The following is a 15,113-nucleotide window of genomic DNA, read 5'->3' on the forward strand; positions in this document are numbered from 1 at the left end:
GTAAAATGGTGTCCCTGTCTTTGCAGTTGAGAAGACGCGCCAAGAGCGGTCTTGGCGGAGCTCCGGGAGGGAGGGGTCTTGTGGGGACCCTATGAGCCCTCTCCACAGCGAATGTTGAGGAGAATTCACCCCCCAGAGAAGTTTTAAGCCAATCTTCCAGAAATTCCTCCGGTTGTTGTCCATCCGTTCGCTCCGGCAGACCAATGATTCGAATATTGTTCCGACGTAGTCTATTCTCTAGATCATCTGCTTTCTGTTTCCAAGCATTTATTGAGCCAGCCACCTTTGTCAGTTTAGTTTCCATAGGCACGATGGTATCTTCTATTTGTGAAACTCTCGTTTCAACCTCTGTGATGCGTCCTCCCATAGTTTGCATGTCTTGTCTGAGACGGCCCACTTCAGTGTGCACATCTTCTATTTTTTCAGTGAGAGAAGATCTGGTTAGAGAGATAGCCTGCATTAGCTGTTCAGAGGCTTGCTTAAGGGTTAACTCATCCTGTTCCCCCTCCTCATTACTATCAGAGGGACGGCCTTTACGTTGTGTCTGTGAGGAGCTACCCCGAAGAGTCCGCACGCCCTCCGAGGAGTGCTCTCTGGCAAATTTTTTGAGTCTGTCAGCGGCTCCTGATCCCTTGGCGTGCTGCATGGTTGCCATGAAAGAGAGGGGCAGGAGAACGGCCCGTTGTATATTAAGAAGTGGTGCAGAAATAAAGGCAGCAAAGGTCCGCAGGGAGCTGTATATGCTTAAAGGACGTTATTAGGCAGTCCTAAGACACTAAATGTATCTAATAAGTCCGGAGAGGGGGAGAAATCCCACAGTGCAGACAGAAGGGGCAATAGGAGGGAGGCCAGACCCTCCAAACTACAAGCACCAGTGGGGACAGATGTCTCTCAGACAGGGGAACACAGGGCCCAATCTTTCAGGGCGCTCACTGCTTGTCCCCTCCACAAAAGATCCAGGATGTGTGCTCACCTTCCCAATAGTGCTGCAGACGTGGATTTCTGCGCACCGTCTCCACTGTCAGAGAGCGCGCTTATGCGTAGGTTGCCTCCGCTGCTGACACCGCCTTGCAGGACTCTCCGTTCAGCACCCCAAAGACTGCCTCCTGCAGCATGCACACCGGAGATCCCCGACTACCGGGGGGAAGATAAGAGGTCGGCGCCGCTCTGTGGTATCAGGGCGCGCGCCTGCAAGATGGCCGCCGCCTCAATCCGGTCCTCGTGCTTCCGCAGACTCCACTGACCTCCGTTCTCCTGCAGCGTGCACACCAGAGGTTCCCAGAACACCGGGGGGAGTCCCCGGCACTGATGGAAGTTTGGCGCCGCTCTGTGTGTCAGAGCGCGCGCCTGCAAGATGGCCGCCGCTTCACTCCGGTCCTTGTGCACCCGCAGGTTCCACCAGCCTCCGCTCTCCTCCACACTCCCCCGTTCTTCCACTGGTGCCAGGTACCTTCCAAGGTCCAGAGGGACCATAAATCAGTCCAAAAACCCGGGCAGAATGGGGTCTAAGTATCAGGATTTCTGCAGGATAGTAGGAGCTCTCCCTGGGTACGTCTGTCTCCTTCAGCTACATAGCCACACCCCATTCTGTTTTTACACTTGTGAAATTGAGGAATTGAGATAGGACGCCATGTCACGTTTAGAGAGCCCCTGATGTGCCTAAACAGTGGAAACCCCCCACAAGTGACACTATTTTGTAAACTAGACCCCTTAAGGAACTTATCTAGATGTGTGGTGAGCACTTTGAACCCCCAAGAGCTTCACAGAAGTTTATAACGTTGAGCCATGAAAATAAAAAAAATCGCATTTTTTCTACAAAAATGATCTTTTTGCCCCCAAATTTTTATTTTCACAAGGGTAACAGGAGAAATTAGACCACAAAAGTTGTAGTGCAATTTCTCCTGAGTACGTCGATACCCAATATGTGGGGGTAAACCACTGTTTGGGCGCACAGCAGAGCTTGGAAGAGAAGGAGTGCCGTTTTACTTTTTCAATGTAGAATTGTCTGGAATTGAGATTGGACGCCATGTCGCGTTTGGAGAGCCCCTGATGTGCCTAAACAGTGGAAACCCCCCCACAAGTGTCCCCATTTTGGAAACTAGACCCCCCATGGAACTTATCTAGATGTATGGTGAGAACTTTGAATGCCCAAGTGCTTCACAGAAGTTTAGAATGCAGAGTCGTGAAAATAAAAAATATTTTTTTTCCACAAAAAAGATATTGTAGCCCCCAAGTTTTTATTTTCACAAGGGTAACAGGAGAAATTGGACCGCAAAAGTTGTTGTCCAATTTATTCCGAGTACACTGATGTGCCATATGTGGGGGTAACCCACTGTTTGGGCGCACGGCAGAGCTGAGAAGGGAGGGAGCACCATTTGACTTTTTGAGCGCAAAATTGGCTGTCGTGTTTGGAGACCCTCTGATGTAACTAAACAGTGGAAACCCCCCAATTCTAGCTCCAACCCTAACCCCAACACACCCCTAACCCTAATCCCAACCCGATCCATAATCCTAATCACTAACCCTAACGATAATCACAACCCTTACCCCAAAACAACCCTAATGTCAACCCTAACCATAACCCTAATCAAAACCCTAAATCCAACACACCCCTAATCCTAATCTCAACCCTAACCCTAATCCCAATACACCCCTAATCACAACCCTAACCTTAACCCTAATCCCAAACCTAACCCTAATCCCAAGCGTAACCCTAATGCCAACCCTAACCCTAATACCAACTCTAATCCAAACCCTAACCCTAATCCCAACCCTAATCCTAACTTTAGCCCCAACCCTAACCCTAGCCCTAAGGCTACTTTCACACTTGCGTCGTTTGGCATCCGTCGCAATCCGTCGTTTTGGACAAAAAATGGATCCAGCAAATGTGCCCGCAGGATGCGTTTTTTGCCCATAGACTTGTATTGCCGACGGATCGTGACGGATGGCCACACGTCGCGTCCATCGTGCACTGGATCAGTTGTGTTTTGGCGGACCGTCGGCACAAAAAAACGTTCAATGTAACTTTTTTTGTACGTCGCGTCCGCCATTTCTGACCGCGCATGCGTGGCCGTAACTCCGCCCCCTCCTCCCCAGGACATAGATTGGGCAGCGGATGCGTTGAAAAACTACATCCGCTACCCACGTTGTGCACAATTTTCACAACGTGCGTCGGTATATCGGGCCGACGTATTGCGACGGCCCCGTACCGACGTAAGTGTGAAAGAGGCCTAACCCTAAATTTAGCCCCAACCCCAACCCTAAATTTAACCCCAACCCTAACCCTAAATTTAGACCCAACCCTAACCCTAGCCCTAACCCGAATTTTAGCCCCAACTGCTCTTCTCCTGCCGGCCGGCAGATGGCGATAGATGGCGGGCGCACTGCGCATGCGCCCGCCATTTTCTTTTCCCCGGCAGCCAGGAGGAGCAGCAGGAGGACCCAGGGACATCGGTGAGTATAATAGGGTCCCGAATAACCCTATTTCTCTGTCCTCTGATGTGCGATCACATCAAAGGACAGAGAATTACACATTACTTTTTTTTTTTTTTTGCGGTCGCCGGTAAACAGTTAATTACCGGCGATCGCAAAACAGGGATCGGTAAAACCGACCCCGATCATGTTCTTTGGGGTCTCGGCTACCCCCAGCAGCCGAGACCCCAAAGCTTCTCCCGCACTGCTCCATCGGGAGCCACGAGGAGCACCGGGGGAGACAGGTAAGTATCGGGGGGCTACCTTGGACCCCATTTCTCTGTCCTCTGATGTGCGATCACATCGGAGGACAGAGAAATTTAAAAGAAATCACGTTTTGGTTTTTTTTGCGATCGCCGGTAAATGGTTAATTATCGGCGATCGCAAAAGCGGGGTCGGTAAAAACCGACCCGAATCATGTTCTCTGGGGTCTCTGCTACCCCCGGCAGCCGAGACCCCGGAGAAAATCCGACTCTGGGGGGCGCGATTTACTTATTCCACAGCGCCGTTAATTAACGGCGCTGTGGTTTAAGTACCCTTAGCGGCCGCCGTTAAAAGGCGTATCGGCGGTCGTTAAGGGGTTAATCCTATTATGCATTATTTGAATTGTTCTGCAAATTACAGCTGCATTGAAGCATATAGATAACATACCGTAGTTAGAGTTACAATTAAGGATACCGTCACACTATACGATTTACCTACGATCACGACCAGCGATATGACCTGGCCGTGATCGTAGGTAAATCGTAGTGTGGTCGCTGGGGAGCTGTCACACAGACAGCTCTCCAGCGACCAACGATGCCGAGGTCCCCGGGTAACCAGGGTAAACATCGGGTAACTAAGCGCAGGACCGCGCTTAGTAACCCGATGTTTACCCTGGTTACCAGCGTAAAAAAAAACAAACAGCACATACTTACATTCTGGTGTCCGTCAGGTCCCTTGCCGTCTCTGCTTCCCGCACTCAGTGACTGCCGGCCGTAAAGTGAAAGTGAAAGCACACGTCACCGCTGTGCTCTGCTTTCACTTTACGGCCGGCAGTCACAGTGCGGGAAGCAGACGGCAAGGGACCTGACGGACACCAGAATGTAAGTATGTGCTGTTTGTTTTTTTTTAGTTTTACGCTTGTAACCAGGGTAAACATCGGGTTACTAAGCGCGGCCCTGCGCTTAGTTACCCGATGTTTACCCTGGTTATAAGCGAACGCATCGCTAGATCGCATCGCTAGATCGGTGTCACACACACCGATCTAGCGATGACAGCGGGAGATCCAGCGACGAAAGAAAGTTCTAAACGATCTGCTACGACGTACGATTCTCAGCAGGATCCCTGATCGCTGCTGCGTGTCAGACACAGCGATATCGTAACGATATCGCTGGAACGTCACGAATCGTACCGTCGTAGCTATCGAAATGGCAGTGTGTGACGGTACCCTAAGACCTAGGGTAACTGATTCCAGTATTAGTGGATTTGAATTCTTTGAGAGATGATCCAATCATATTAGAGAAAAGACATTTGGGGCCCACAAAAGCAATATGATCCCACTATATGAATGGAAGATACATTAGCCATTTGGCCAGACACATGCATAGGATTTATGCTTATGGGTTAAAAATTATCTTTTAAAAACCCTATAACTCAAGATCTCAAATGTAACCATGTTATCTATTTGCTTTAATGCGGCTGTAATTTTCTGTACATAGGCAGAACAAGCAATGCATAACAGGATGACTAAACATTAGGAATGGTGTGACTAATCAGACTTTCCAACAAAACAGTAGTAACACTATACCATGCAAACGTGAAAATATGAAATTTTGAATTGCATTACTGCTATAGAAAATATGAAAACTCGAGAATACTTAGCGCATATATTAGCCTATTCATTTGTACCCGATAGCTGCGATAAGGCCATTCTCATTGCTGGGACATATCCTATTGGGACTCCTCTCATGATAGCCTACCTTTATATAAGATAGGATTCTGCCTATGTATACAAATATCAAAAGACTGACCACCAATTCCAATCAGAAATCAGGTGTGCACAGGTGCTTAATAAGAGTGGCCATCTCCATATATGACTAACAATTTACAAGATTACAGCAGGATCCTACCTTCCCATACAAATGTAGGCTACCAGCCCATCAGAGGAGTTTCAAATAGGATAGGTCCCAGTAACGAGAAACACCTTATCGCAGCTGACTGGTACACATGAACTGGCAAATTTATGCGCTAAGTATTCTCAGTTTATCATACACCGCTCAAAAATAAAGGAAACACTGAAATACCACATCCTAGATATCACTTAAATATTCCAATTACAAATCTTTATTCATTACATAGTGGAATGTGGCAAGAACAATAAAACATAAAAATGATCAATGTAAATCAAAATTAGTATCCCATGGAGGACTGGATATGGAATGATACTCAAAATCAAAGTGGAAAATCAAATTACAGAATGATCTAAAATCAGAGAAAATGCCTTAAGACAAGGAAATGATGTGCAGCAGTGTTTGTGACCTCCATGTACCTTTATGACCTCCCTACAATGCCTCAGCATGCTCCTGGTGAAGCTGCGGATGTTCTCCTAATGGATCTCCTCCCAGACCTCAATTAATGAATCAGTCAACTCCTTGACAGTCTGTGTGGTGGATAGAAAGTGACATGATGTCACCACAAAAACACTAGTGCATGCCCTTATCATCTACCGCCTTGACTACTGCAACCTCCTACTCTCTGGTCTCAACTCCAGCACTCTGGCACCACTCTAATCCATCCTACACTCTGTTGCCCGACTAATATACCTGTATCCCCACTATTACCCAGCCTCTCCATTATTCCAAGCCCTTCACTGGCTTCCTATCGCCCAGAGACTCCAGTTCAAAACCCTTACACTAACATACAAAGCCATCCACAACCTGTCTCCTCCATACATCTGTGACATGGTCTCCGGGTACTTACCTACACGCAACCTCCGATCCTCCTCTCAAGACCTCCTTCTCTACTCCCCACTCATCTCTTCTTCCCATAACCGCATCCAAGACTTCTCCCATGCTTCCCCCATACTCTGGAGCTCTCTACCCCAACACATCAGACTCTCGCCTACCATAGAAATCTTCAAAAACAACCTGAAGACTCACCTCTTCCGACAAGCCTACAGCCTGCAGTGATCCTCAACCTACTGAACCACCGCACAACCAGCTCTACCCTCTGCTAGTGTATCCTCAGCCATCCCCTGCAGACAGTGAGCCCTTGCGGACAGGATCCTTCCTCCTTATGTACCTGTGTGCCTTGTTTTTTGCTCATGTTTAATGTATTTGTCTATATTTGCCCCCTTTTCACATGTAAAGCGTCATGGAGTAAATGGCGCTATAAAAATGTATATTAATAATAAAAAATAATAATAATGATGTGCTTGATTGGATTCAGGTCTGGGGCAGACGTGACAAGAGTCTGAAGACGCCATGGAGAATGTTCTGCTGCCTACAATAGTTATTTTTTTTTATTCACATCTTTTATAATTGTAACTGTTAAATGTGAAATCTGTACTTATATATAATGTTTGTTAAATAATTTGTGACCGTGCTATCCACCAATAATAATAATCTTTATTTATATAGCGTATTCCGCAGCACTTTACAATTTAGCACCAATTTTGTTACTCTATACAAAGACTGACCCCTATAAAAGGTCAAGACCGACATCATGCTTTTTGTATGTCTGAAGGAGTCAGTCCGACTCCGAAACGCGCTTAGTAAATAAATACCTCGTTATTGCAGACGCTATCTCTGGTCTCCCGGCGTTTGGCAGCGCTCATGAAGCCATGTTTCTTTTTCTTCCTACATTGACTAAACATACAGGTAGAAGAAGTACACTGTACACTCTCCCAGTGAAAGCTATCCGATAGCGTCCACTTGGATTTAATTAAAATTAACTCATTAGCTACCAAATACTTTGATTGCTAATATATTCGCAAGAGGCGAAAATAAAACATTTTTAATTCTGCTCTGTAGCCACTATTACATCATGTGTCCAGAAGTGCTTGAACGTTCAAAGAAATTAAAAAGGGGAAAGAAAAGCACCCTCACGTATTACCAACATAGGGTCCACCATCTCAAGAAAGATGAACTCTTGAAGGGCATTAATTAGAAACAAAGAAAATAGGGAGATGGTGGATCTCCCATCATTTTTCATTTTTGAACTAATTTTCATATTTATTTTTACCCCACTTTTTTACATTCACCACACATTCAATCATACATCACCTCTCAAACATTGTAAAGTGTTACCCAAAATAAGTCATTTCTGGTATGGATAGAGGAATTCCTATGGTCCCACGTGTTCCTCACTATATCCTATTAGAATGTTGTGTTTTCTGCTCTCCAGCATCTACCTGTGAAACTCTATTGTTCTCTGGGAGATAAAGCATAAATATTGATGAGTCCTCCAGTCATGCACACATAGACCAGTCCAGCAACACGCGCACCGCCGGAGAAACCTCGCACACCTTGACACCCACACACTCTCTAACTCTATCCTACCACTAGCATCCAAATACTCACTCCACGACACAGACACTAGTTTCTACAATGCCACTCTTGCATCAGCCATTGACTTGGTCGTCCCTGATATGCATAGCAGAGTGCGACAAATCAATAGACAACCCTGGCACAATAACATCAATAAAAAGCTTTGGCAAGTATCCAGAATTGCATAACAGCGTTGGAAGAAAACGCAATCGCAAGATGATTTCACTGCACTCAAACAAGTAACACCTGTATTCAAATCATCTCTCACCTCAGCTAACCAGGCCTATTTTACATTCCTCATATCTTCTTTATCCCACAACCCCAAACAGTTGTTCAACACTTAATTAACTCCCTCCTCTGCCCACCACTGCCCCGTCCAAGTTCCCTAATCATTGCGAGGACTTTGCTACACTTCAAAAATAAGATAGACCAAACAAGGCAAGTCTTTGTTGTCAAACCACCACAACCCCTTTGTGTACCAGACCAATGCCCTGACCCCATAACTTCCCTCTTGGGCTGGGTTCACATTGCGTTAGTGGCAATGCACTGACGGCATCCGTTGCATAGCGGCACTAACGCTATGTAACGGATGCGTTAGCGCACCCATTAACTGCCATTATGTAGCGCATCGCTAACACATGTCATAATCGGCATGCATTAGTGATGTTCCGTCATTCTGTGACGGACCCTCGGACGCAGTCTGCAGCGTTTTCGGGTCCGTCACCATAAACGCGATCTTTTTCGGCACTTGCGTTACCGCAGTCCGTTTAACGTATGCGTTGAATGGACTGCACTAACGCAATGTGAACCTAGCCTTAAAAAAATAAAAAAATAAATAAAAAAAATCACTGAAGGGGAGCTTGCTCATCTTCTCTACAAATCACACCTCACTACTTGACCCCATCCCATCCCACCTCCTCCCCATCCTCACCACAATACTAATTCCATCCCTAACCAATCTCTTCAACCCATCACTAACTTCTGGTACCTTCTTTCTGCTTTCAAACATGCCACAATCACACCCATCCCTTGACCAAGCGCTATGTCCAGCTATCGCCTCATATCTTTGCTCCCATTTGCTTCCAAACTCCTTGAGCAGCACGTCCATGCTGAACTTTCCTCTCAATTTGCATCTGAGGCTATGTGCACACGGTGCGGATTCGTGTGCGGATTTTTCCGAACAGTTTTGCAAAATCCGCAGGTATGCTCTGCGGATTACTTGCGGACTTACCACGGATATCCTGCGGTTTTTGTGTGGATTCCACCTGCGGCTTTACATTCTTTTGCACAAAGAATTGTCATGCTGCGGAAAATACAACACAGCGTTTCCATGTGGTATTTTCCGCAGCATGGGCACTGCGGATTTGGTTTTCCATAGGTTTACATGGTACTGTAAAACCTGATGGAAAACTACTGCCAATCCGCTGAGGATCCGCAGCCAAATCCGCACCCTGTGCACATAGTCTAACACTCTATTCAACATCCTACAATCTGGCTTCAGTCCCCACCATTCCACTGACACTGCCCTGACTAAAATTACTAACGACTTACTTACAGCCAATGCTAACAGACAATTCTCTATACTCCTCCATCTAAACCTGTCCTCTACCTTTGACACAGTTGACCACTGCCTCCTACTGCAGATCCTCTCTTCGTTTGGTGTCAAAGACCTTGCCCTATCTTGGATCTCCTATCTTACCAACAGCACATTTAGAGTTTCCTACTCCCATACTACCTCTTCATCTCGCCTCCTCTCTATTGGTGTCCCTCAAGGCTCTGTCCTAGGACCCTTACTCTTCTCAATCTATACACTCGGCCTGGGACAACTAATAAGGTCCTATGGCTTCCAGTATCATCTATATGCTGATGACACTCAAATCTTCCTCTCTGGCACCTCTCTGCTCTCCAGAATCCCAGAGTGTCCATCAGCCATATCCTCCTTCTCCTCTCGCTTCCTCAAGCTCAACGTGGACAAATCTGAACTAATTATCTTTCCTCCATCTCGCATATCTTCCCTACCTGAACTATCTATCAAAATAAATCAAATCACACTTTCCCCTGTCCCGAAAATCCGCTGCCTCGGAGTAACCCTTGACTCTGCCCTGTCCTTCAAACCGCACAACCAAGCTCTCGCCACCTCCTGTTGCCTCCAACTCAAAAATATTTCCAGAATCCATCCTTTCCTCAACCCTCACTTTAACAAAATGCTAGTGCATGCACCAATCATCTCCCACCTCAACTACTGCAACATCCTCCTTTGTGGCCTACCTTCTAACACTCTCGAACCCCTCCAGTCCGTCCTTATTGATGAGTCCTCCAGTCATGCACACATAGACCAGTCCAGCAACATGCACACCGCCCGACTAATTAATCTCTCTCCTCGCTACACTCCTGGTTCCCCTCTTTGCAAATCCCTTCACTGGCTCCCAATTTCCCAGCGTATCCAGTTTAAACTACTAACACTGATCTACAAAGCCATCCATAACCGGCTTTAATTCTAAGTGATGCCTTCGGGTCATGTGCATCGTCTCACTTGATTACATGATGTGACTTAGGAGATAAGTGCGATCACATGACAGTAACCAAGGATACCGGGTACAACTTCCGGGGAACTACGTCCGGCCATGCGCAGGATGACACTAAGGTACGCAGTTACAGCGGTTATGCACCCTCTCATTGCGGGAAACTGATTTCCTGCCACACCCCTGTAACTGTGAACAGGTGACTGCACTTAGAACTCTCCATAAACAGGCTCCCCTCCTGCTGTGTTCCTCAAGCACCCCTTCTGAGGAAGAATAGCCAAAACGCGCGTAAAAGTGGGTAAATATACTCATTGGTAACCCTGACCCAAGCATTGCGGAAAATGTTATTTTTGTAAGCACTAACCTCCCCTGGCCTGTCTGCAAACTTAAGGTTCGGATTAATGCTGTTATAGATTTATTCCCTATATCCATCCCTTCTGATCTGCAGCACAAGTTCAGGACATCTTCAAGCATTACTTTGAATTATTTCCACATCTCAAGTACTTGGCACTTTTGAAATATTGTTTTGCACCTTATGTACTATGCTGCTTTCTGAAATATCGGACATGACATTTGTCAACCATTGATAATAATTTTATTATAATAATAATTCTTTCTTATTTTGTTTTTGGAAGATCTTTGTTCTCTCTATTGGTTTTCAGCATTCAAAATAAGGCTGTAGACCCCATCTTGGGACTCCAAAGCTCCAATCTCAGAACCTTTGAGGTCCCAGCAGTCAGCCACCCAGCAATCAGCAAGCCAACTCCAAGCAAGTTATCGTATGCAAGGGGAATAACTTGTTACTTTGAAAATAACATTTAAGCTGTGGTGCTGGAAACAAGTGCTAGTTATAAGATCTGCATTAAATGGATAATGCTGTCATAAATTGAAAAGAAAAACAACTCACCTGTGGCCCTTAATTTCAGCCACGTCAGTCATCCCACCTACACTGAACCGGAAATACTCCCTGTTCAATGCACGGGCAATTGAGCGAGCAATACTCGTTTTTCCTACTCCGGGTGGTCCATAAAAGCAAAGGATCTTCCCCTGAGTACTTCCCCTGAGGTGACTCACAGCTATGAATTCCTAAAAAACAACAAAACAGCATGCATTATGATTAAAGCAAAACATAACATTTTAGGTGGCATTTACAGTCCTCAATGCCAAGATTATAAACACATGCGGATCTTCTTCCATAACAGTATCATTTCTATCTAAGTGCATTTGTCTTGGCAGTGCCAGATAGATATATACAGATACAAATATATCTGTTTATGTACAGTGGGGGGAAAAAAGTATTTAATTTCTTGCTGATTTTTTATGTTTGCCCACTGACAAAGACAAGAACAGTCTATAATTTTAAGTAAGAGGGCAAGGTATGGAATTGTACAAGCTGTGCGAGAGTACCTCAGGGTGCACCCACAGATTTAGGGTTTATGAAGGGAGTGACATACGGATTAACCCCTTTGAATTTCTCCTGCCCTGGAAGTGATTGGGAAAATTGTATGTGAATTTGTGCACTCGCGGCTGGGTAAGAGTTATCACCTCTACATAGAAAACTTTTACACCAGCATCCCAGTTATTCGCTGCGAGAGGTACTGTTGCATGAGGCACTTTACGAAAAAAAACAAAAAAACAAAGGCCTCCTCAAGCTGCTAAAAGGGCAACTGCTAAAAAAGGTCGAGAAAAGAACCAAATGCAGCAACAACATGCTGGTGGCCAAGTATAAGGACAAGAGGGATGTCCTTATCTCGACTACAATACACCATGACACCTTATTCACTGTCAGAGGTACCACAACAAAAGTCCCAAACCAAATTGTATCTTCGGTTATAATAAGTTTATGGAATGTGTAAATCACTCAGATCAGGTCCTCAAACCATACAGTGCCATGCGAAAAGCATGGTACAAAAAGTTGGCCATGCACCTTGTACATATGGCACCGTACAATGTTTCCTTCAATTTAAGGAGGTAATCGTCAAGGCTCTAATGTTTGGCAGTCAGGAAGGTGAAGGTCCTAGCATTTCTAAAACTGATGGTGCCCATATTGTACCAGAGCAACATGTGAGGTGCCCCAAACTTTGACACAGGGAAGAACACAGAAAAGGTTAAGAGTATGCTACAAAAGGGAAAAGCGAAAGGACACAATTTACCATTGTAAAGTCTTACTTGAGAAACCTGGTCTTTGCATTAATGATTGCTTCAAAGCATAACATATCAATGAACTGATCGAATTTGGTTCTATTCGGTTAAAACACCATCTATATATAGTCTAAGTTTCTCCCCACAACTTTAAACCCAGTTAATACAATTACATTATAAATCCATACACCAGTAATAACAAAATGATTATTATTATAATTATGCCCTTTGATAAATATCTTGATAAGTGTAGTTTCCAAAATGGTCACATGTGAGAGGATTTCTGCTGTTTTGGCACCTCAAAGGCTCTGCAAATATGAAACGGTTTCCGCAGACCATTCCATCAAAGTCTGCATTCCACATAGTCATGCCTTACTTTTGGAGCTCAGCAGTGTGCCCAAACAGTAGTTTTGAACCATATATGGGATATGCCTGACCTCAGGAGAAATTTAACAAAATATTTTAAGATCCAATTTCCCCTACTACACTTGTGAAAATAAAAAATAAAAAAAACTAGTGGGATCAGCTTTATTCTCATTTGCATAAAGACTAGAAGCAACGGAATGAAATGGGAGGAGACAGATATTTAAAAAAAAAGGGGGGTAATCGACAAGTGGAGCAGGCTGCCATGAGAGGTGGCAGGTTCTTCTTCAATGGAAGTCTTCAAACAGAAGCTGGAGAGACATCTGTTTGGGATGATTCAGTGAATACTGCATTGAACAGCGGGTTGGACCAGATAATCCTGAAGGTCTCTTCCAACTTGAACATTCTATGATTTTATGACATGGCTTCCGCAATCTATTGCAGCAAATTTTGTGCTCCAAAAGTCAAATGGTGTTCCATTCCTTCAGGGCCCTGCCGTGAGCCCAAACAGTAGTTTTCCACAACATAAGGGGTATATTATATTAAATATTATCTGCTTACTCAGGAGAAATTTTTTAACATTTTCTCTTGTTGTTAATAAACTTTTAACCTTTCTAATTTCCTAACAAAAAAAAGTATTTCAAATAATGGTGATGTAAAACAGACATGTAATAAATGTCATATTAACAATTGTGTGGCATATCTATCTAGTTTAACCCGTTTACTCCCACAAGTCTGATTGCACAATTTTTTAAACATTTTTTCTTCTTAGGAAGTTATAGGGTTTAAAAGTTGACCAGCGATTTCTCATTTTTCCATCAAAATTCTCAAAACAATTTTTCTCTTTCGCTTCATTGGGGACACAGGAAACCATGGGTGAATGCTGCTGCCACTGGGAGGTTGACACTATGCAATAAAAGGGTTAGCTCCTCCCCAACAGTATATACCCACCAACTGGCAGAAAGCAGTTTTAGCTTCATGTCAGTAGGAGGTGGACACAGGGTTGCCCTCAGCCCCGATTCTACCTTAGGTTTTTTTTGTGTTTTATTAATGATTTCTATTTTTCAGATACAGCTTGTGATCTGGGCAACTGAGTATTTGGTCACTCTGCTCTTCCCCAGAGACTGAGAGCACAGTGTGGGATTGCACTACTACTGTACCCTCTCATATCTACCAGGCAGGACCCCATGCCTCCTAACACATCAACAGTGTTTAGGGCATCCACAAGAGAGAAGATGCAGACTGGTCCTTGCCACTACCCCCTGCACCGCCTAGTCCGCCTGCCCTCCAGAGCCAGTCATGCAGGGTAGGAAGACGCAATCTTTGCCGGACAGCCACCGAAGATGTTCAGTAGCCCAGAGGTCTACACGCAAGCCCATCTTCCATCACTAATCTTCGAAGAGGGATGCGGGGTCTTCAGGACAGGTATTCCATGCAGCAGTACAGGCAGCTCCTCTCAAAAAAAAAAAAAAAAATTCCATTAAGGATTAGAGGCCAGGGGTTAGTCTGCTGCATTCCAGTCTCATCTCCAGCTCCCTCTGCTGCCCGAGGTGCCTACCGCGTCATCCCTCTCCCCCCTGCGGCTCCCCGGCTCAAATTTAGCCCCCGTCTCCTACTTCGGCCTACAACAGGGGTAGGTCACACCCTCAGCAAGCCTGCACTGATGCTCCGCGAAGCTCCGCCCACCAGCCAATCTGAGTGGTCCTCTCTCCCTGGTCCTGGCATTGCTGCGCGCCCTTTTCTCCAACCCTCCTCCCTCTCTGCCTCACCGAGCGGGAATTCTGCGCATGCTTTCAGGCTCCACCCACAACTCGGTTCCATCTCTATGCTAACTACAGTCTCATCCCTGCGGCCCTCGGACCCCAGCCTAATACATCTGGGACTCTGCCTATCGCTCTGCTTGGCCAGGATCCAGGTCTGTAAGCTCTGTCACGAAGGGGGGGAGGGGGAGGGGTCAGCTCTCATTCCCGGCAGCTCCCCCTGGCACATATTCTCCCTCTTTTATCCTATGTCTAACTCTATGGAGTCTCACTTCCAGCCAGGGGCGGACTGGGCTGGGTGGCAGAGAGGCATTTGCCCCCCAGGC

At 45.6% G+C, this 15,113-nt stretch overlaps 1 protein-coding gene across 8 annotated transcripts in view; it reads right to left on the reverse strand.

Moving 5' to 3' along the window:
• The window catches only part of LONP1 (lon peptidase 1, mitochondrial), a 480,916-nt gene that overhangs the window by 277,303 nt on the left and 188,500 nt on the right, over positions 1-15,113 (reverse strand). For all 8 annotated transcript variants that reach the window (XM_069767869.1, XM_069767870.1, XM_069767867.1 and 5 more), the window contains one exon: positions 11,430-11,608. In XM_069767869.1, coding sequence (XP_069623970.1) covers positions 11,430-11,608 — 179 coding nt within the window. The remainder of the gene's footprint in view (positions 1-11,429; positions 11,609-15,113) is intronic.

Source organism: Ranitomeya imitator, chromosome 1 (assembly GCF_032444005.1).
Source record: "Ranitomeya imitator isolate aRanImi1 chromosome 1, aRanImi1.pri, whole genome shotgun sequence".
Lineage (NCBI taxonomy): Eukaryota > Metazoa > Chordata > Amphibia > Anura > Dendrobatidae > Ranitomeya > Ranitomeya imitator.